At 40.9% G+C, this 21,995-nt stretch overlaps 2 protein-coding genes across 4 annotated transcripts in view; one reads left to right on the top strand and one right to left on the bottom strand.

Annotated features, from left to right (window-relative positions):
- Positions 1 to 834: 834 nt before the first annotated feature.
- Positions 835 to 15,691, bottom strand: LOC114240162 (uncharacterized). 2 transcript variants are annotated; one of them, XM_089739081.1, is made up of 7 exons: positions 15,573 to 15,691; positions 12,741 to 12,856; positions 11,540 to 11,581; positions 10,710 to 10,799; positions 9,412 to 10,110; positions 9,099 to 9,206; positions 835 to 3,640 (listed from the first exon to the last, which is right to left on the bottom strand). In XM_089739081.1, exons 2-7 carry the CDS (start codon positions 12,835 to 12,837, stop codon positions 3,537 to 3,539), a joined length of 1,140 nt encoding a protein of 379 aa, XP_089595207.1. In that variant the 5' UTR covers positions 12,838 to 12,856; positions 15,573 to 15,691; the 3' UTR covers positions 835 to 3,536. The 2 variants fall into 2 exon arrangements, with proteins under 2 accessions (XP_089595207.1, XP_089595208.1); XM_089739082.1 differs by lacking the exon at positions 9,099 to 9,206.
- A 4,770-nt stretch (positions 15,692 to 20,461) lies between these two features.
- Positions 20,462 to 21,995, top strand: part of LOC114246831 (uncharacterized) — a 30,673-nt gene continuing 29,139 nt past the window's right edge. Inside the window, exon 1 of one of the 2 annotated variants that reach the window (XM_089739079.1) lies at positions 20,462 to 20,651. The gene's annotated coding sequence lies outside the window, so the exon portion shown is untranslated. The remainder of the gene's footprint in view (positions 20,652 to 21,995) is intronic. The other variant, XM_089739080.1, reaches the window with a different exon arrangement.

The raw sequence follows: 21,995 nt of genomic DNA, 5'->3' as shown, positions 1-21,995 counted from the left end.
GAAGGTCGTGATGCTGTCCACGTATAATTAATTGTCTATGAAGCACTACATTTGAATTTGTATTATTTTCTTTTACTTTTGATGTGCGGTGTCGTTCTGAATTACCTATATTTTCTCTAGCCGCTAGTCGACCCTATCAAGGACCCTATGTAGGTTGCACTAACGGCTCACGGACAATATAAAGCTATTTATTGTAAGGCGATCAAAGCTTCGATCTCTTGTCTCAATGCACGCATGATGCTTTCACTATGGAGTCTGACTACGGTTCCCTCTTAGCACCAGGAGAGTAATGAGCTCGACTGTCCGTCTATACCAAGGTCACAAATATGGCCTAAGGTGAGTTGAACTACAGGCCGGCTCCAAGCTCGGCCGGTTGGGTCGCGATGGCTAAGGAGTACAGGAGGTTCAGTGGTGGATTTACACTAGGGGCAGGTGGGGCAAGTGCCCAGGACGACAAAAATTTTTAGGGCGGCAAATTTTTGAAAGTGAATGAAAAAAATTTAGTCTTATCAAGACTGTTCAATATAATTAATTACTTCTATGAATCAATAATTTTCTGTTTAATTGATAATTTAAGAAATTCAATTCATCCATTATTTATGAATTATAATTTTGGCACTTTTGATAAAAATTAATAATCAAAATGTTTTAATCAATTTATTGGAGATTAAAAATAATAATCAATTTTTCCATTTTCTGGAATTAAAGAAATTTAATTATTTTTTTATGTAATATAGTTATAATACCAAATTTAAAATTATATATAATTGTTAGAAAAAAAAACAAATATTTATTTATGTTTTTGGAATATATTTATAACATATAATAAAGTTTCTGCAATAAATGAGTTATTTAATTTTGAAAAATAAAATATATAAACTATAGTTTAAGTAAATTTCCAGTATTGGGGCGGATTTTTTTCCGGTGCCCAAGAGCGGCATTAAGCTTAAATCCGGCCCTGAGGAGGTTGTCGCACAAGGTGAGAACTTCCACGACACCCTCAAGTAATATCAAACAACAGGAAATTAAACATTTCTTAGAACGATAACATTTAGTATAATTCATATTTTAAACATTAAATTATGTACAGAATAACCCATATTTATATAGTTAATTACATACATAAGGAATCTCTTCATTAATTCACTTATACACATAACTGTAATTACAATGTCATAGAACAAGAAATATTTTACATTTAAATTTTCAAGAATAATTATTAGGCCAACACAATAATACTATACGAGTATTACACAGGTGTGCGACTCGGTCCACACGTCCTGTGTGTTTAGTGCGAGTTTCTTAACGTTCCCGTTAGCGTAAAAGTTAACCCAATTTTGTATGAAGTTGGAACAGCGCCCCTAGCGGCAAACGTTCCCATTCCATACAAATATGAGCTAACTTTTACGCTATCGAGAACGTTAAAAAACTCGCACTAAGCACACCGAAGTGAAAATATAATACACGTGTGATAGACTTATAAGCCGAAAGTAATAAAGTTCAATTCTCTGTAACAATCTAGACGCGACAGCCCTAGAGACGTCCGACGACTCGCGTCGTCTCTTCTTCAGACTGAACATCACCAAAATACACAATATAGTTAAGCCGGTATGAGTAACGCCATCTATCGTCAGGGGCCAATTACTGGAGCATCTCTCGAATATTCTGGAATCATTTCTTCAGTGTCCCAGTTGCATCGAGTGCTTAATGGCGCCGAGGATTCTCGGAGCACAGGCCAGACAAACCTAGCACTGTCGAGAATATTCTGATTTCTGTGTGCTTAGTGCGAGTTTCTTTACTTTTAGCCTCTCTTCGTTTGCCGCCAGGGGCGCTGTTCCAACTTCATACAAATTTGAGTTAACTTTGACGCGATCGAGAAGTTAAAAAGCTCGCACTAAGCACACTGGAAGATTGTAGCCAGTGGAAACGACTATAGCATCGTGACAATTGATAGCGACAATCGAATTGAAAATAGTTCTATGCTAGTGATAATTAAATTGAATTTTAATTACTATTCCGATGAAGAGTTTTTATTTATCGTGAGGCCCGGCTCGTAACAATACGTATAATTGACTCAATACGAGATGGTAGGGTGCGTCGGGTAGCCGTAGTCCAACAGTGGTGACGTCACAATGCCCTGTCGGCTCTGTGCCAACTGCTCACGACTACTCACGGTCCGGTCGGGTGCCCCACCGCCACTCACCTAAATACCTGTCGAGGCTGTCGCGGCTGAGAATATACATATACATATACTTATATAATGAAGCGGGACATTTAAAATCAACACTTAACTAACAACAATTTTCGATCAACAGTAATAGCATCGTCGTCCTGTGAGAGCTACTCGTCCAGCTTCTCCTGCAGATTCCGCGTTCCACCAAAGGACTTACATACTAAATAAATTACGTTAATTTCTAAGCAAATTGAATTTATTAATTTACCAATCTCATTGGGAGGCTTAGGTTTAATTTTAAATAGTTTTTTGGCTTTTTTTACACTCGCACACTAGATTGTATGACTTGACGCTGACTAGTGTCTGATCTTTTAGAACACAAGAGAGCTTTAAGCTTAATTGCTACATAATTGTTTCGACGCAGCGAGAGCCCCGGCCGGGACACGCGTCTTCACGCAGCTTGTGAAGACGAGTACGATTGATTGATTTGCGATTGCCGTACACAGTTTCTGTGAAAATTTAATTTTATAGAAATGTCATATAAAGTTTACAAGGTTTTTTAGTGGAAACAGAGTGGGAATGCCATGACTCTGTCCCACACACCCGAGGGTTCGAGGAGGTGTCGCGAGGGTTGATGCCGAATTGATTTCGCGGATGTGAGCAGTGACGTCATTATTATATGTGACTTCTCTGTTTAGAAATGAAATTGAAACGTCTAGAACTACATTAATCTTGAATGGATGTTGGTTTATCAAAATCGACTTTTGTACCACACAATATGTCAATGAGAAGGAACTCCTGTTTTCTGATTTCGCAGTAGAGTCGCAGTAGTCATTCAGCACAATACTGACTCACTCGACCTCATTCGTCCGCGACTACAGACCCTACAAAGTATTTACTGGAAATATAATTATGCTATGACAATGCTAAACGCGAGATTAAGCCGTAAACTAGTTTCCTTGAGGTCTGGGCCGCGCGGCTCATGTCCACGGAGCCGTCAGTGTACCGTAGGCGTCCGCGCCAGGTCATAGCCCGGGACACAAATCAACTAGATACATTAATAATCATCAACTGCAAATACCCGGACTCAATTTTGTATATAATTTGAAAGCTTGAACACAACGTCAAATCGAATGACAATACAAGATAAATATGATATTGCATTCGTTTTAAAACTTGGGTATTTCTTTATGAATGACTTATTTTATGTTACATTGCGTGCCTTCAACGAAGCTTTAATACAACGTAGTTTCCGATCGCAGTATCACGTCGTTGTTGTATTGAACACGGCCGAGGCTGTGGCCCGTCTTCGCTATCGGGAACCTTTACCCATCACCCTGTATATCAACACATACAAAATCCATTAAATAGCGGTCTCCTTCCTCTCAGGAGACGCGTATTGTTGGAGTTCTTCGTATGCTGGTGGTATTTCTTCAGCACTTTCAAGATCCAAATCTAGGTCACTTTCTGAAAGTTCGAAAATAAATATTAATTACTATGTCATTTCCTGTAACATTTTGCTTATATACCTCCATGAGTGCTCGGGATTAATTGTGAACTTATTATAAATTTACACAATATTGTTGTTATTAAAATAATATTCGTCAAGTACTTTACTGGTAGGTATCACCACCCCGCCTATTTCTGCCGTGAAGCAGTAATGCGTTTCGGTTTGAAGGGTGGGGGAGCTGTTGTACTATAAAAGGAGAGACTTAGAGCTCATGTCTCAAGGTGAGCGGTGGCATTTGCGTTGTTGATGTCTATGGGCACTGTTAACCATACAAAGCCACATGGGTACACGGCCACGTGCTCGTCTACACATCTAAACAATGAAAAAAAGGATGTCAGAGCGCTAAGGAACCACCCCTACATTAACTAATTGATGTTGTACCAACATGCTACACACCCGGATCCTGCCAGGGTCAACAACGCAAGCCCCTACGGACTTGGGAAGTTTCGTAGCAAATAATCGTAATGACTATATTTCTTATGTTGCACTTATGAGTTAGAGAAAATCAGGTTTCCATCACAATATGAAAAGAAAAAGACACAGATTGCATACAAAATGTCTAAACAACAATCTAATCCCCAACTCAGCCAGCGAAACCCTACATATAGTGAAGTGTTAGCTGGCTACCCAATAACAGCTCACTTATCAGAAAATATGCCTACATCTAATAATAATAATTATAATCATAATACAATCAATCATAATACAAATGGAAATAATAAATATAATGAAACCTACAATAATAGTAATGACATACGGGAGTTAATGGATATGATGAAACAGATAATGACACAACTAACAACTATGACTAATCTAATTATATCTCTAACAACAAAACTTATACCAAATTCGATTCCATCAAAATAGTTATATGGAACGCCAATGGCCTGTCACAACACACCTTAGAGGTTAAAAAATACATTGAAGTAAACAAAATAGACATATTTCTGATCTCAGAAACACACTTCACCAAGATGAGTTACTTCAATATACCAAATTATGATGTGTATCACACAATGCACCCAGATAGCTCCGCCCACGGAGGAAGTGCAATTATAATCAGAAGTAACATCAAGCACTATGAAGGATCTCATTACTGTACTGATATAATACAAGCAACAAACATCGTTGTTCAAGACTGGGTGGGACCCATCACCATATCGGCACTTTACAGCCCTCCAAAACATAACATTAAGAATGAAGATTATGAAAAGTTTTTTAATTCCTTAGGACATAGATTTATGGCTGGTGGAGATTATAATGCTAAGCATACAAGCTGGGGGTCTCGAACTGTGACAACGAAGGGAAGACAGTTACTTTCTTGCATTGAACGACTAAGATTAAATGTTTGTTCAACTGGCGAGCCAACATATTGGCCGAGTGACAAAAGGAAGGTACCAGACTTGTTAGATTTTTGTATCACAAAAGGCATCAATAATGCAGGTATAGAGTGTACGTCCAGTTTTGATCTCTCATCTGATCACTCCCCAGTCATAATAACGCTCAGTCGAAATATAGCCAGGAAAATGAAAGCATGTAGACTGCATTCTTGCAGGACCGATTGGGATTACTTTCGTATATTGGTATCTGGCTCTTTGGACATCAATCTACCTCTAAAAACAGAGGATGACATTGCGGACGGTGTTAAACATTTTAACTTTATTGTACAACATTCTGCTTGGCAGGCGACACCCGTCCCACCAATTGTAAAACCATCGCAATGTTCTCCTTTAATCAAAACGTTGTTATCAGAAAAAAGGCGATTAAGAAAACGATGGCAAACTACGAGGCATCCTGATGACAAAAAAATATTTAATTACAGTATTACAAAATTGAAAATACATTTGGCTCGTGAGAGAAACGAAAAAACAAATACATACATGCAGGAGCTGGATGCCACATCGAAAACAGACTATTCGCTATGGAAGGCTACCAAATACCTTAAACGTCCTATAAACCACCAACCTCCTCTACGGAAATCTGATGGAACATGGGCCACTAGCGATCTAGACAAAGCTAAGGCCTTCGCTGAACACCTGGATAATGTATTTATACCAAATGCGATGGATAATTCGGCTATGCCTCCCAATGAATCAGAATTGAATGAGCATGTTATTGAGGTTCCTTTCAAAAAAATTAGTAAATCCGAAACAAGATCTGTCATAAATAATCTTGACCCTAATAAATCACCAGGATATGATCTAATAACAGCAACTATTTTAAAAGAGTTACCTCAAGAGGGAATTACTTTCTTGACCCAATTATACAATGCTATGTTCAGACTTAAGTTTGTGCCTCACTTATGGAAGGTAGCTCAAATTAAGATGATACCTAAACCTGGAAAAAGTGGCGAGGACGTGAAATCTTACCGTCCTATCAGTTTGCTCTCTGTACCCTCCAAGGTCATGGAGATTCTGTTTCTCGCAAGATTGAATCCTATTATTGAAACGAAAAAACTAATCCCAGATCATCAGTTTGGCTTTAGACGGAAACATAGTACAATCGAACAAATTCACAGACTTGTTGAACATATTAATGGAGCTTTTGAGGGAAAAAAATACTGCACGGCTGCCTTCTTGGATATATCTCAGGCCTTCGATCGAGTTTGGCATGAAGGACTTTTACTCAAAATTAAAAAGAAGATTCCTTCCAGCTTTTATTTTTTCATTGAATCTTATTTGAGTAGCCGATATTATTTTGTTAAACACGGCGATGAAATATCGCCTCTCCATTCAATTAATGCCGGTGTTCCCCAAGGCAGTGTCATTGGACCCACTTTATATCTATTGTATACAGCTGATTTGCCCGAAACTGATGGTACGATAATGGGAACTTTTGCTGATGACACCGCAATAATGACCATGGACGATGATCCAAACGAAGCTTCTTATAAACTTCAGAACAGCCTTAATAATATCAACACTTGGCTAAAAAAATGGCGCATCAAAGCGAATGAATCTAAGTCTGTACAAGTTACTTTCACCACTCGAAGACAAACTTGTCCTGCAGTCACCTTGAATAATATAGAGATCCCACAATCTGAAAATGCAAAGTACTTAGGGATGTACCTGGATAGGAGACTGACTTGGAGAAAACATATATTCACCAAGCGTCTTGCGGTGGGTCAGCAAATACGTAAATTGTATTGGCTTCTTAATAGAAAGTCTCAACTGTCAGTTGAAAACAAGCTTTTACTATACAAATCTATTATTAAACCCATTTGGTCATATGGCATCCAATTGTGGGGTACTGCGTCAAACTCAAATATTGAAATCCTTCAAAGATTTCAATCAAAAACGCTCAGAATGATAGTGAACGCACCATGGTATGTTACAAATGAAAGAATCCATTATGATCTTGCCATTAGAAAAGTCAAAGATGAAGTAATCCATCGAGCTAAAGCCTATTGCGTAAGATTGGAAGCCCATCCCAATAACCTTGCTAAGCATTTAATGGACAACCAAATGACTACAAGAAGACTCAGAAGAAGAGTGCCTCAAGATTTTCTAGATCTACTGTAGATTAAGTAGATTAATTGATATGGACATGTGCATGCACCGCCGAAATTGTTTTTATCAAAACTACGGTTGAATGTCTTACGACAGCTTACTGTATAGAATAAATAAAAAAAAAAAAAAAAAAAAAAAAAAAAAAAAAAAAAAAAAAAAAAAAAAAAAAAAAAAAAAAAAAAAAAAAAAAAAAAAAAAAATTCTGTTCCTATAATATATCCACATTGTGTTCATATGACGCGACTGGTTGTTTATTTTAATTCAACGCTTAATATACTTTTTTGCACTGCAAGAAAAGTAGTTGGGTCAAAGGCCTCTCCAACTTCGTTGGAACGGCTGGGCGTACTAGAGGGCTCGCGCAGGTGTGAATGATATGCTAACAGGTCCCCTAGCGCCCCGTCAGGACGCCCTCACAGCTCAAGAGCAGCGAGTGTCGTTATCGCGGCCACAGAAAGGATTCGCATCAAGCTCCCTCTTGGAGAGAACACATCTTTGCTTTTCATCGGGTTTACTTCGATGTGCCGCTTCCGGAACTACTGTCCGAGGCTTACGGTCTGCGGTCTGAAGTTTCTTCGCAACATAAGACTAGTTCCTACTAGACTAGTAGGCGGGCCGGCGGTGATGTCATTCATTAATAGACTGATGAGGATCGGAAAAGTCCGACCGAGCGAGACCGTGATCAGGCAGCTGAGTTCTCGGATGAGTTTGGTTGTTTAAATGACCGTATGGAAAATATTTTTTTTATTGTTTATTTGGGTAGACGAGCTCACAGACCACCTGGTGTTAAGTGGTTACTGCAGCTCGTAGACATCTACACTGTAAAGCGCCACCCACCTTGAGATATAAGTTCTAAGGTCTCAGTATAGTTACAACGGCTGCCCCATCCTTCAAGCCGAAACGTATTACTGCTTCACGGCAGAAAAAGGCGGGGCGGTGGTACCTATTCGTGCGGACTCACAAGTGCTCCTACCACCAGTATAGTTTAGTATATAGTACAGTATAGTTTGGCATCTATGAAACAGAAAGCTTACATCAAAAGTCACACAACAAGCCCAGCTGCATAAAGTGAATCTTAGGTACGGCGACTGTAACTCAAAAGCTTTTTCAGCATTATTATCAAATCAACCTATAAAAGTAATACAGAAAGCTTACATCAAAAGTCACACAACAAGCCCAGCTGCATAAAGCGAATCTTAGGTACGGCGACTGTAACTCAAAAGCTTTTTCAGCATTATTATCAAATCAACCAAAGTAATTGTAAATTAAAAAACTTGAAGCAAATAAGTAGATTTTGCTAGCGATGCATCCTCACACTAAGGAGGGTCTGGAGGACCAACGCGAGTAGTGAGGTGGGACCTACTGCCGCGTCTCCAGACTCGCGGCCTGGCACCCCGCGGCTGGCGGCTCTTTGTAGCTCTGTACGAAGACTGGTAATTTGATGGTTTCTATGAAATGAAAAGTCCTTGATCTTTGCTCGATCCCCCCCTCTCACCGCGCGGTGCGGCCGCTTCCAGCGGGCGCGGGCTTCTGTCCCGGGTGGGGCAATGGTGTCGTGCGAGAGTGCAGAAAAGTCGTTTATTGAGTGGTTTACCTTACCTTCAGTCTGATATTTACCATCTTCCATCGAGTCCAAATTAACCAAAATAACCACTAGTAACTTGACTTCAAGGTACAGATTGAAAAGCTTTACTACCTACTGGCCTACTAAGTACTTCTACCCGCTCTAGTGCTATACTTCTGTTCATACTATCTACGCACATGTTAACGCGTTCATTGCCAATGCGGTTAACGCTTTCAGCTATTTTACAATGGCAAGATGGAGCTCCGGACAAAGTTAGTCATATTTATGCAATGAACGTGTTAAGTTCAGTGTTTCCTCTCCTTCCTCCCCCCCCCCCCCCCTGACCTGAGAAGGCGGTGGACTGCGGTCGGTGCGCGGACGCCAGTATGTCGCCGTCGCTGGCGTGTCGCGAGCGTCCCCCGCCCCCCCACGCCGACACCGACGCCCAGCCCGCTAATACACATCAATTACTGAGTAAAGTACAAATAAAACGCCCTACCTCTTAAGGTATAATAATATATAGTAGGCATGTGTCGGTTATGAAACAACTCACACTAGCGCTCAATGCCACATTAATCAAAATTCACAAAATCCCTTCCAGTAAGCATGCGAGCATGCAAACAATATCCACGCGGCTTCGTAAATGAATCAGACTCACCGGCGGCGGGCGGGGGCAGGGCGGACCCCGCGCCGCTCCCCCGGGACTCCGCGATGTGGTGCACGGCCCCCGACCGATCTAAAGCGTCCAACTGGTTTATGACATCCTCCAAATTAAACCCCAAGACTCGGGGCTGGTTCTCGTCGAGGGGCGCGAGGGCGGACCGGGGGCGCTCCCTGCTGCGGATGGACTCGTTCAACGACTGCTTCACTTCCTTGGTGGTACAGGACGTCGACTTATCGACGGTCGCTTCGTTATCGACGTCCTCGGGCCCCGCGTCGCTCTGGTCGACGTTGTCTCGCCGAGTGTCTGCGCTGTAGAAGTCCGCAAATTCAGTGGCGTCGGAATCTTTGACGTCATCATTCGTACTTTCTTTATTATTGTGCTGTTTAGATGATTTGATGTTGGTGTGATGTTTCTTGCACGGTTTTGGCTGTTCCTCGTGTCTGAGGCACTCGACGGATGAGGATTCCGGTTCCGCGTGCGGCGCCTCGGGGCTGGTCGACAGATCGGAGTTAGGTTCGGGCTTCAAAGGGATATAAAGTTCCTTAGTGGATCGTTCCCAGTCCCTCCTGTGTATGACCTCGTCAATGACGCTGGGAGCAGAGTGATAACGTCCATCTTCTTTGTTGTCACACTGAGACTTCCTGCGTCCAATGTCTTCGTGACTTCGGTGGGCTGACAGAGCTTTTTTGTGGCCTGTGTTTGGATAAGCTTCATTACTATACTTGAATGCTCAAACTAATAATAAACGATCGCGACTCTCGATGCTGTTATGTCCAGGAATTAAGATATGTAAAGAAAAGATTCAACAATGAAGGAAAGAGATGGAGCCATGAATTTGATCCTGCGACGAAGGATTTGACGCCGCACATGTAAACACCACTCTGCATATTTCTGCTACGAAGCAATGACATTTTAATATTCGCTTCTGCATCTGAGACTTCGATGTTGTTCCTTGAGACGGCACTCATGAAGTAGAATATATTTTAATTTAAATATGATGTAGTAGTTAATGCAACCAAAAGCACCGGCCACCGTCCTGTAAATTAACACAGCCCAATGAGTTTCTCGTCGAATCTTCTCAGTGGGTCGCGTTTCCGATCCGGTGGTAAATTCTGCGAAGCACTGCTCTTGCTGGAGCCAGTGTTAGCAACACTCCGGTTTGAGCCCCGTGAGCTCACCTACTAGCTCGGTGAATCTAGAATAACCCCTGGAGGCTACTAAAATAGGTAGGAAAAAAGTCGTTGATACGGCTCCGTAGAAGCTAGTTCCAAGGTAGCAGTGAAGGCGATTACCCCCGGAGGTGGTAGGCAGGTGCAGCGAGGCCGCGCTGCTGCCCAGCCGCCGGCCCAGAGGCTCGCTCGACCGGCGCCGGCGACCCGCGTCTGTGGACACGACGCCATGTCACTACAATGTCACCACCTCACAACCTAACAACAAGAAGTCATACACCGGAGTGAGGGAACTCTTTCTGGACATAGCGTCCACGTCGGCTCCCGATCAGTTGAAGTCATCGTGGCCTAAGGAATAAGATGCTCGGTGCATTCGTGTTGAGCGATGCACCGGTGTTCGAATCTCAGGCGGGTACCAATTTTTCTAATGAAATACGTACTCAACAAATGTTCACGATTGACTTCCACGGTGAAGGAATAACATTGTGTAATAAAAATCAAACCCGCAAAATTATAATTTGCGTAATTACTGGTGGTAGAACCTCTTGTGAGTCGGCGCGGGTGGGTACTACCACCCTGTCTATTTCTGCAGTGAAGCAGTAATGAGTTTCGGTTTGATGGGTGGGGCAGCCGTTGTAGCTATACTTGGCGCATTTACGTCGTAGATGTCTATGGGCTCCAGTAACTACTTAATACCAGACGGGCTGTGAGCTCGTCCACCCATCTAAGCAATAAAAAAAATTACTAGTGCGTGTAGTATGTGTATGTAAGGCGCTTCTCATTCGCAGCTGTATAAGCCGCGGTCAACGTCAGTACATTGCCTTTAATTTTCACTCAAAAATTTGAACTAATTGGTTTGTTAATATTTGAAGGGTTCATTGCACAAAACTTTGTATTTGCGATTCTCTGGCCCATGTAATCATTATCTTACAAGTAGCTTTGTAACTACGTACCGTTGAGTTCGGCTCTGCTCGGGTGTCTGCTAGAAGCTTTATCTGAAATTAATAAACTTATTTACTTCTACAAAAAACTGGGCATAATTTTGTCAACTACACACAACGAAGGACTCCACACTGAATACATTAATATAATTTTTGTTCCCTAAGCAAGTTTAACCGACAACACAGACTAAATAAAAATCTAGGTACACCCTCACGTATCCTCACCCTCCTGGACCAAACTTGGTTGTTGACGCCATTTTCTTCTGACACTAACAGCTTTTTTTCCTATCTATTCCAGTAACCTCGAGGAGTTATACTAGATTTTCCTGGTGTGTAGGTAGCTCACGGGGCTTTAACCTGGGGACGTTGCTAATACTAACCCTAGCAAGAGCAGTCCATCGCAGAATCTACCACCGGATCGGAAACGCGAGCCACTGAGAAGATTCGGCGAGAAACTCCGTGACTAGCAGGGGTAAGCACACAATCGCCGTACGACGCGTCACATGGCTCATTAAATCAGCCCATTGATTTACGGATGATCTCAGGTGGTAGAAATGCAAGCAGCCACCCTTGAGCTATTGGCTGTGAAGGCACTGGAGTAGTTAATGACCCTAGAATACGCCCTCGAGTTAATAATCTCTCCATCTCAATAAAACAACAATAGATCCTCTGGCGAACAGTTAGAGTTTCCTGTACAATGGGATCTGGAGACCGATATATATATGCTTGCATGATGCATAGACAATGAATTAATAAAACTTATTCGACACACGAATGTTTGTACTAAGAGGTCAAACCCCTCGGTCTACCAGTAAGGGAATTTAATTACTATATCACCAGGTCAGCCAAGAATGGATAAGAAATTTTGAAGTTGCAATCTGGACAATTACGGGAAATAACAAAATAGAATGTAACGAGTCGGCTAATTGCTATACCAAAAATAAATATACTTGTCATTATAACCTAAAGATATCAGTAAGCTTCATAAATTGTGGTATTATTGTGTGTCATAATTGTGTGGTGGTTTCGGTTCGAAGGGTGGAGTAGCCGTTGTAACTAAACTGAGACCTTAGAATTTATATCTCGAGGTGGGTGGCGCACTTACGTTGTAGATGTCTAGGGGCTCCAGTAACCACTTATCACCAGGTGGGCTGTGAGCTCGTCCACCTATCTAAGCAATAAAAATAAATAAAAATGAGAGAGAGGTGCATACCGGACTTGTCTTCATACCACAAGCAGCAACACAGCCAGTACACCAGGAAGTACTTCTCCCCGACTTGCAGTCCCAGCTTCGGATCTTCATGGCTCATTGTGAGACACGTGTTGGTCCTAATTTTAATAATAATAATAATAATATATAGTGCTGATGGACCGGACGGAGTCTCGGGTATTTCTGGTGGATATCACCCTCTCCTACGACGAGAACCATGTGCGCGCCGAAGCAGATAAAAAGACCAAATATCTGGACCTGGCGCCCGAGGTGACCGACATGTGGAGGGTGGTATCTACGGAAATAATCCCGGTAGTTGTATCGGTGAATGGTTTGGTCCCTAAAAGCCTCTCAAAACATCTCGAGAGGCTTGGTCTCAACAAAAAGTCGGTGGTGGCCCAAATGCAAAAAGCAGTCTTGCTGGATAATGCCCGTATAGTTCGCCGGTTTCTCGTCCAATAGTCCCTAACGCTCCGGCCGATTGTTGCCCACTTCGGCGAAGTGTGTCCTGCCGTCTTCCCAGGCGAGGCAGTGTTTAATACACATAATAATAATAATAATTGACAAATTTAAATTTCTAAATTTAAAAGATAACATATTTATTTCACTACGAAAACAGCTGTATTAAATACATGCAGAATAGTGAGAAAGTTCCTGCAGCTTAAAGAAAACCAAACTTATAATACGTAATAATTAGCACATTAATCCATAACTACTGTTTACTTGGCTAAAAGCCCGTATATACAGTTACACCGGCTCTGTTGACAGACTGGGCTGAGAAAAGGGAAACCTGTGCAAAGTATAATAATAATTATGTATTAACAGAACTTATTTGCTCGCGGCCTCAAGATCTATTGGACCTTCGTAGTCTTATTAAAATTATATAATAGTGAGTGCTGGTACACCCCGCGCCGGCACTCGATAGCTACGTCACAACACCACCAGGCACAGCCCTTAAGTCATCCGGTTTCATCTAGTGGTAAGACCTCTTGTGAGTCCGCACGGGTAGATACCACCGCCCCGCTTATTCCTGCCGTGAAGCAGTAATGCGTTTCAGTTTGAAGGGTGGGGTAGCCGTTGTAACTATACTGAGACCTTAGAACTTATATCTCAAGGTGGGTGGCGCATTTACGTTGTAGATGTCTATGGGCTCCAGTAACCACTTAACATCAGGCGGGCTGTGAGCTCGTCCACCCATCTAAGCTATAAAAAAACATTTATTGTGATTTAGAACACTAATTAATTCATTTATTAATTCATAAATGTACATTATTCATAATGGTTCTACGAACAAAATATCAAAATATACTGCATAAGGATTCGCTGACAGCACAGCTTAACTGATAGCCAACGAAGTTGTTTGTTATATTTTGTTACGATCAAAATATCGTAGAAGCTTGAAATCGAATATTATTATTAAATACTGCCGTTGGCGTTGGTAGCAGAATTTTAAATAATAGTCAGTTGCTTTGCCAAATTATGTAGTTAGTGACCTTGTCCCGGGGTCGTGTGTTTGATAGCGGTCATTTACTACTTTCTTTTTTGAGCTGAAAATATGGGGTGATGTAAAATAATTGAGACTTTTTCATTAATATTTTGTTAATAGCTGGCGCCTCATACTTCATAGTTTAGCAGTTAACACTTTTTTGCTGTAAACAAAGGTGAAAGCCAAATGTGAAAAACACGAGCTTTCATATACCAGGCTCTGGACAGAAAAAAATGTGCGCAGATACAAGATTTCCTCAAAGATTTTACTCATAAGTGGTGGATTAGGGGTTCTATGTTTAGATGGAAAGCTTACAGGGGACGTTGGGAGAAGAAAGCATGAAATGAAATTTTAATATTAAAGTTTACGAAAAACAATATAATCAATACATTTATAATTACTGTCATGCACTTTCAACAGTATGTCTGGGGAGGGTCGCTAGTACCTGCACTAGTGGTGCAGACTTATATAGAAGAGCATCCCGCCCCATCTCTTACCCGGGATGCTGTGAGATCAGGATTCGTGGGAGAATGGGTCCCAGGGGACAAACTGTACCACAGCTACTGCTGCGATCATCAACAGGCCTTCACTTGCGGTAGACTAGTGGACGTTTTGAGTTCGCATACATAGACAGCACTGCCTAGTAATTCGGGTTTGAAGAGTGGGATAGCCAATATGCCATACAACTGAGACTTCGAAGCTAGGCTAGGTTAATTTCGATATCTATTGAACGACCAGCTCAAAAGCAGATATATCAAAATAAATATAAAGCATTACTATCTATGTATTTCTAGCTGTGGTCAATCAGAATTGATCTATACGATTCCGGTCGTTCTGACGGTTTCTGGCAGATAATAATGTTAGTAATATCTATGTATAATCAGATACAGGTAATATTAGCAATACGTGTACTGTGCAAACTTATGAGATAAAGCTAGGTATAATAAAAATAGCTAAAGTAGAATTAGGGAACACTTACAGCATTAAACCTCAGCGCGGACCTCGGTTGAGTTCAATACACACCGAAATTAATAATTAAAATCTTATCATTTAAATCTTTTAACTTTTCATTATATTTAATACTATGATGTACTATTATTTTTCTTTATTTTTTTTAACTATTGCTTATTTTTAAAAAGATTAAATAAAGGTTAAGGTAGTTTTGACATTCATTTTTTTGTGTTTTTTTTTATTCCGCAATTGTAGTTTTTGTTTTTATTTAATTTTGGTATTCTATATGAAATGTAATTGTTAATGAATGTAACACGGATGCAAAATATGAAGTAAATGAAATAAACAAAAAAATAAAAAAAATCCAAATTTAAGAAAAAGAAGATTAGTAAACATACCTTTCTTAAATAAACACAAAATAAACTCTAAAAAAGAAGCGCTCCGTATCTTTGTGTTTCTTCGTTTATCTTTGTTATTCGAGATGGAAAGTTGTTGTTGTCCCGGAGCGCAGTGCCCGACTGGACAGCGCCAAACTCTCGATGCGAAAGTAAAACGTTAGGTTTGAAATACACCGAGGGTATTGTTGGTCGGACACACCAGAACTATATATACTGGTTCGCAGCTGAGTAGGTACGCTTAGCCCACTGAGTTTCTCGTCGGATCTTCTCAGTGGGTCGCGTTTCCGATCCGGTGGTAGATTCTACGAAGCACTGCTCTTGCAAGGGTTCATGTTAGCAACGTCGTCAGGTTTGAGCTCCGTGAGCTCACCTACTAGTGAAGGTTACGCTGAAATAGCCTCTCAAGGCTCTCAGCCTAGGTAGGAAAAAACAGTATAGCACCAGCCGCGCGGACACGGGAGAATAATCGTTTTCATCTAATTAGGATTCCTTATCATATAGTTTCATTGCCCGGAAATGGTAGGATGTATGGAAATGGTAGTGCAAGGTAGAGGGGGAAGAGGTCGACCAAAGAAGACATGGATGGAGTGTGTGAATGACGATATGAGAGAGAGAGGAGTGGGTGTTGAGATGACGGCTGATAAATGAGAATGGAAGAGAAAAATTAGCTGAGCCGACCCCATCTAGTGGGATAAGGCGAATGGTAAACCGTCGACGTCGCCCAAAGCACGTCATTACGGATCCTACTGATCCATTAACGGTGCTTTTAGGCACCATAAGCACCGGTCACCGTCCTCGTCGAACCCGTCGCTTGCGACGAAGGGCTCGACGAGCGAATTAACCCATAGATACAGCCCACTGAGTTTCTCGCCGGATCTTCTCAATGGGTCGCGTTTCCGATCCAGTGGTAGATTCTGCGAAGCACTGCTCTCGCTAGGGTCAGTGTTAGCAACATTCCGGTTTGACCCCCGTGAGCTCACCTACACACCTTAGGGTGAAGCTGAAATTGCCTCTCAAGGCTATCAGCATAGGTAGGAAAAAAAAGGATAAGGTGGAGAAAAAGAAGAAGACTCAGTATTGCCTACCCAGTGTAGACCGCTTTAAGATCCGAATTCACAAATACGCACGTATTAAAGTAACCCGTACCTACACAATACTGTTTATTATTATTATTTTCTGTTGACAGAACGATGACCTTGGATCCGCTGCAAAGAAATTCCAGTTGGTCGTCACTCAGCCATAACATACATTTAAAATATTTGATTTAAGTTATTCTTTTGAGATACTTTATCCAAATGACTTCGATTCAGTAGTACTATTAGTTGGTACTTTTACTGGAGGTAGGACCTCTTGTGAGACCGCACGGGTAGGTACCATCGCCCTGCCTATTTCTGCCGTGAAGCAGTAATGCGTTTCGGTTTGATGGGCGGGCAGCCGTTGTAACTATACTGTGACCTTAGAACTTATATCTCAGGGTAGGTGGCGCATTTACGTAGTAGATGTGTATGGGCTCCAGTAACCACTCAACACCAGGTGGGCTGTGAGCTCGTCCACAAATCTAAGAAATAAATAAACAAAAAGCTGTATTACGTAACGTGTGCCACAAGTAATGTAATGATAAGACACGTTTAGTTACGAAATATATGTGTCCGGTGCCACCCACGACACGCTTCAAGTACAATTATGATAGTTGGAAGCCGTTGTTAACAATTGCAGTTAACACGAAATATTATAAATATTTTCTCGTCCGTGGTTCAGCGATACGAACAGTATTTTAGGGGATCATTATTGATATAGATAGACATTATCTATTTACGTAGGAAGATAGGATAGTCACATCCTCCGAGGAGTGTGCACGTGCACACTTACTGCCTAAAAACCAGTGAGCACTTCCAGAAGTAATTTAAATAAATTATCATTTAGCTCTAATGAATGAAATGATGAAATGAAATTCCCTCCACGTTGTTTTCCCAGCGTTCGACAGTTGTATGAATAATAGGTATAATTTTAGTCCCAATTTTGCCAATAACATTGAGTAACCACTTACCACGAGATGGTATTTCAAAGATGTAGATAAAACTAGCATTTCGTTGGTTTTAACTGTTGGTCGCTCTGATTCGTTATAAAAATATCTACTAGTATCTATATCAGACCTCCGATGACCGTCACTAAGTGAATCAACAAACTCCTCTATCCGGTTAAGGCACAACATTTCATATCCCTGTTATTTGGAGAGGGTTGTCACTCATTGTGTCACCGACGGGAGGCTGGAGGCGCCGGAGTGTCGCCCTCCCATCGATCCATCGACTGAGTTAATGTGACTCTTCGTACACACGCACACACCTGAACATAGTCAAAATGGGCACACAAAATAACTCGTATTATTTTCCTTTGGAATGCACAAGGAATACGTACGGAGGGACTTCGGTTCTCTCTGTGTATTATACCGTATGTTCCATGGGGAATGCTCTGAGGAATTATTCGAGATGATCCCCTCATCTCCTTTTTATCATCACACCTCCCGCCATCTGAGCAGAGTTCATCCATATTATCTGGAACCGCTGCGTTTATCCACAGTGCGTTTCCAAATATCTTTTTTGCCACGTACCATCCGGCTATGGAACGAGCTCCCCTCCACGGTGTTTCCCGAGCGCTATGACATGTCCTTCTTCAAACGAGGCTTGTGGAGAGTACTCAATTGTAGGCAGCGGCTTGACTCTGCCCCTGGCATTTCCGACGTCCATGAGCGACGGTGACCACTTACCATCAGGTGGGCCGTATGCTCGTCTGATTATTATGGCAATAAAAAAAAAACTAATGCTAATGCGGCAGAATCATGTCGGCTATGCCGCGGCTGACTATTCTATTGGTTAGAGTGGTGGACACACACGTGACTGAGATTGGTATCTGTATTTCAGTAAAATCGGACCGGGTCGGTTATGACAATGCCGTTATGGAAATTCCAGAACATGTTTTTGACGTAAATGAACTTTGTTTACCCAAGGCTTACTAGCACCGGTGCAGAGAGAGATTTTCTCGGTCGTCCTCACAGAAATAAATCAAGATATTACTTCTGTGGTCGTCCTACACCACCGCTGGAGCGGGGCTGCGTCGCTGGTCGAGCTAACAACAAAGTGCTATGGAAAATAAAACTCCAGGGATATTATCTAACGGATCAAGTCAGTAAAACAGGAAATAAGTTACTGTTGGAACTACGTCTGAAGCGGTTAGCGTAGTCCATATCTATAACATAAACGCCACCTTGAGAAATTAGTTCTAAATCTCAGTTTTTCAGTATAACGGCTGCCCCACCCTTCAAACCAAAACGCAATACTGCTTCGCTGCAGAAATGGGCGGGGTGGTGGTACCTACCCGTGCGGGCATATAAGATGCCCAGGCATTATCAGGCAGGCGTAACCAAAATATATACGTCTCAGAACTATTCAAACCTAAGTTTAGAAGAGATAACATGATTCTCGTGTTCAGATCAGAAAGAATTATTATAAGAATCACAGCTAAGTATTAGCGGGGCTAACAGACTTCATGTTGATTATATTCTAACAATAATTTGGTTGGAATATTCATTTGTTCCGAGTCAAACAGAACGTTGAAAATTCCGCACTAAGCTCACTAGTTCGCAGGATCAACAGGGCCAGTAAACCGAAAATTAGTAGAGAAACATGCATTGCATGCATTTGATGCTTTATTGAGAAATAAAGCATCAAAACCGTACTTTTTACATTTATCTGGTTATCTGAAAATTTAAAAGATTGCCATTTGCAATGCAGTTCAGGCTTGATTCAGGACACAGTGTATGTAACTAAAAGTGATTGAGTTACTACTCCGACCTCATGTCTCAAGAGGGGTGACATTCGGTTGTCAAGGTTACGTGGTCCCGTAGCCATTTGGCACTGTAAACTGAATTGCCATAGAGTAAAAAGTAGGAGTTCTTTTCGGATTTCTCAATATTAGTGTAATACGGTCACCTTTTTTTTTCAGACCGGAACTACCGCAATGTTTAACGGAAATATTTCAGGAATAGTGTCAACAATTCTACCATAATTAGACCAACAACCAACAAACCTTCCAACAATAATATAAGTGATAAACGAGAATATCCTACTTCATTCTCGTGTTAGCAGCACGTGCGCTGTGACATTTTAAACGTAATTCACACTCCTAAAGCTTACATTATTTTATGATTTAGAAAAGAAAATCCTCTATTCGGACCTTGTTTCTTATTTGTCACTATTAAATTTTTCATTTGCCACAGATAAATTAGAAAGTTATATCTCATTACCACAGTCATTGCAAGGCTTGAAATTTCAGAGTCCGGTATTTGAAAAGCATTTTTGCGCTTTTAAAATCTATTCATAATACAAAACACGGTCTGACGTACCGAGCCGGGCTCGACAAGTCGGCATAGCAGCGCAGTTGAGCAGTCTCAGCAAGCGGCTTGCGTGTTCATCTTATATATAAAATTCTCGTGTCACAATGTTATTTAGCATACTCCTCTGAAACGGTTTGACCGATTTTTATGAAATTTTATATGCATGTTCAGTAGGTCTTAGAATCGGCTACTATCTATTTTTCATGCCCCTAAGGGATAAGGGTTGTCCAACATTTATTTTTAATTTTTTGGACTTTTTTTGTTGTTGTAATGAGCCATTATGAGATTTTGTTATTTTTATATTCCCTCGCGGTTCATTTTACATCATCCTTACATACTTACAATAAGTTCGTTTTTTTTCTACCCTAGAAATTCCCTAGAAATCTTATATATGGCAAAACAACGTTTGCCGGGTCAGCTAGTATTACGATTAAAACATCTTCAATTAACTTACACTGTGCGCACCGAAGCATAACCGAAAACCAAGCATGCGCACTCGGCACACTTCACGGCAGTCGCGTTTGTACTGCGGAACACTGATCACGTTTATGTGCAATTAATTAATAAACAAGTTATTGAAATAAGGCATCTATTATAAAATTTACAATGATTACGCTCGCTAGTGATTGTATCTTTGTGAGTGGATTGGACAAGTATTGATTTTGTGTTGCGACCCGCCATTGTAGAGGGTGAGTGATGCACAAATTATATTTGAAGTAGCGCGATTGAATGAAAGCTTTCAGCAGTTTGAGTGTGTAGCATACATTACAGTGATCAATGTCCATGGACTCCTTACGACGGGATAGCGTAGGTAGTCACAACGTGACTGTCTTCAATGAAGACTTCATGGACCCTAGGACTTTTCGAAACATGACAATTAGTCACGTGTAAATAATCGTACAATTAATTAAAATATAAATCTATCAGTCCTGTTCTCACCATAGATTATACACTTAATATATTAGAGACTCCACAGTAAACAGTTGTGCGTTCATATAATATTTAATATAATAATATGGATAAGGAAAATGTAAATATAAAAAGCGGTATGGTTTCTCCCGACAACAAGCACATACGAATTATATTTGTGTACATGCTCCTTACAAGATTAAATAAAAAATATTTAAAACGTTAGGTACATGACTTACATAAGATTATTTAAATTACATATCAAATAAGAAATTAACAAAAGTGAGTAGGTGACTAGTGAGGACGCGGAAGTATAAAAATATTAACTATTCATGAGAAAATGCTTAATGTCCATGAATTTAATTCAAATTTCATTGAAATGATGATTAAAAAAGCAAGGACACTTTTAGACGGATTTTGATTTTGAGATACGCGGAGGTCAGATGTTATTGGAACGAAATCTATTTGTTTCAACCCATATTAGAAGGTGGGGCGGATGCTGCGTGCTGTATGGAAAACGATAAGGTACGATACGGGCCCGCGGGGGGCGTGGGGGCGCGAGTACTCAGGAGCAATTAAAATACTCAAACTCAACTTATTTGTTTAAAAATGTTTTACTTGAAGAATAATAAATAAATAATAAATAAATATTTACTAACAATCACGCCACGTTAACTGGTCCCGTGATAAGTTCGTAAAGAACTTGTGTTACAGGTACCAGATAACGGATATAAATGTAAGATTTTTATTATACACATACATATATTTAATATACATCCATAACCCTGGAAAAGACATTTATATTTATCATACAAATATCTTCCCTTGGCGGGATTCGAACTCGCGACCCCCTTGTGTAGTGACCATGTCACTTACCACTACACCAGACGGCCGTTATATTATTATAGAAATAAATAAACAATATCATCGAACGACAAGGATAATAATATGTTTTACAACACTGTAGTGTACTGTACCGCTGGTAGGCCGCATTGAGAGCCCGCACAGGTAGGTACCACAGCCCTGCCTCTCTACAGTAACAGGCAGTGATTCAATAATGCGTTCCGGTTTGAAGGGTGGGGCAGCCGTTGTACTATGTACTATGTACTTTTGTAGTCGTCGTG

Source organism: Bombyx mandarina, chromosome 28, assembly GCF_030267445.1.
Source record: "Bombyx mandarina strain Sakado chromosome 28, ASM3026744v2".
Taxonomy (NCBI): Eukaryota; Metazoa; Arthropoda; class Insecta; order Lepidoptera; family Bombycidae; genus Bombyx; species Bombyx mandarina.
The sequence above is the reverse complement of the archived record's forward strand: the minus strand, read 5'-3'. Positions and strand labels throughout refer to the sequence as shown.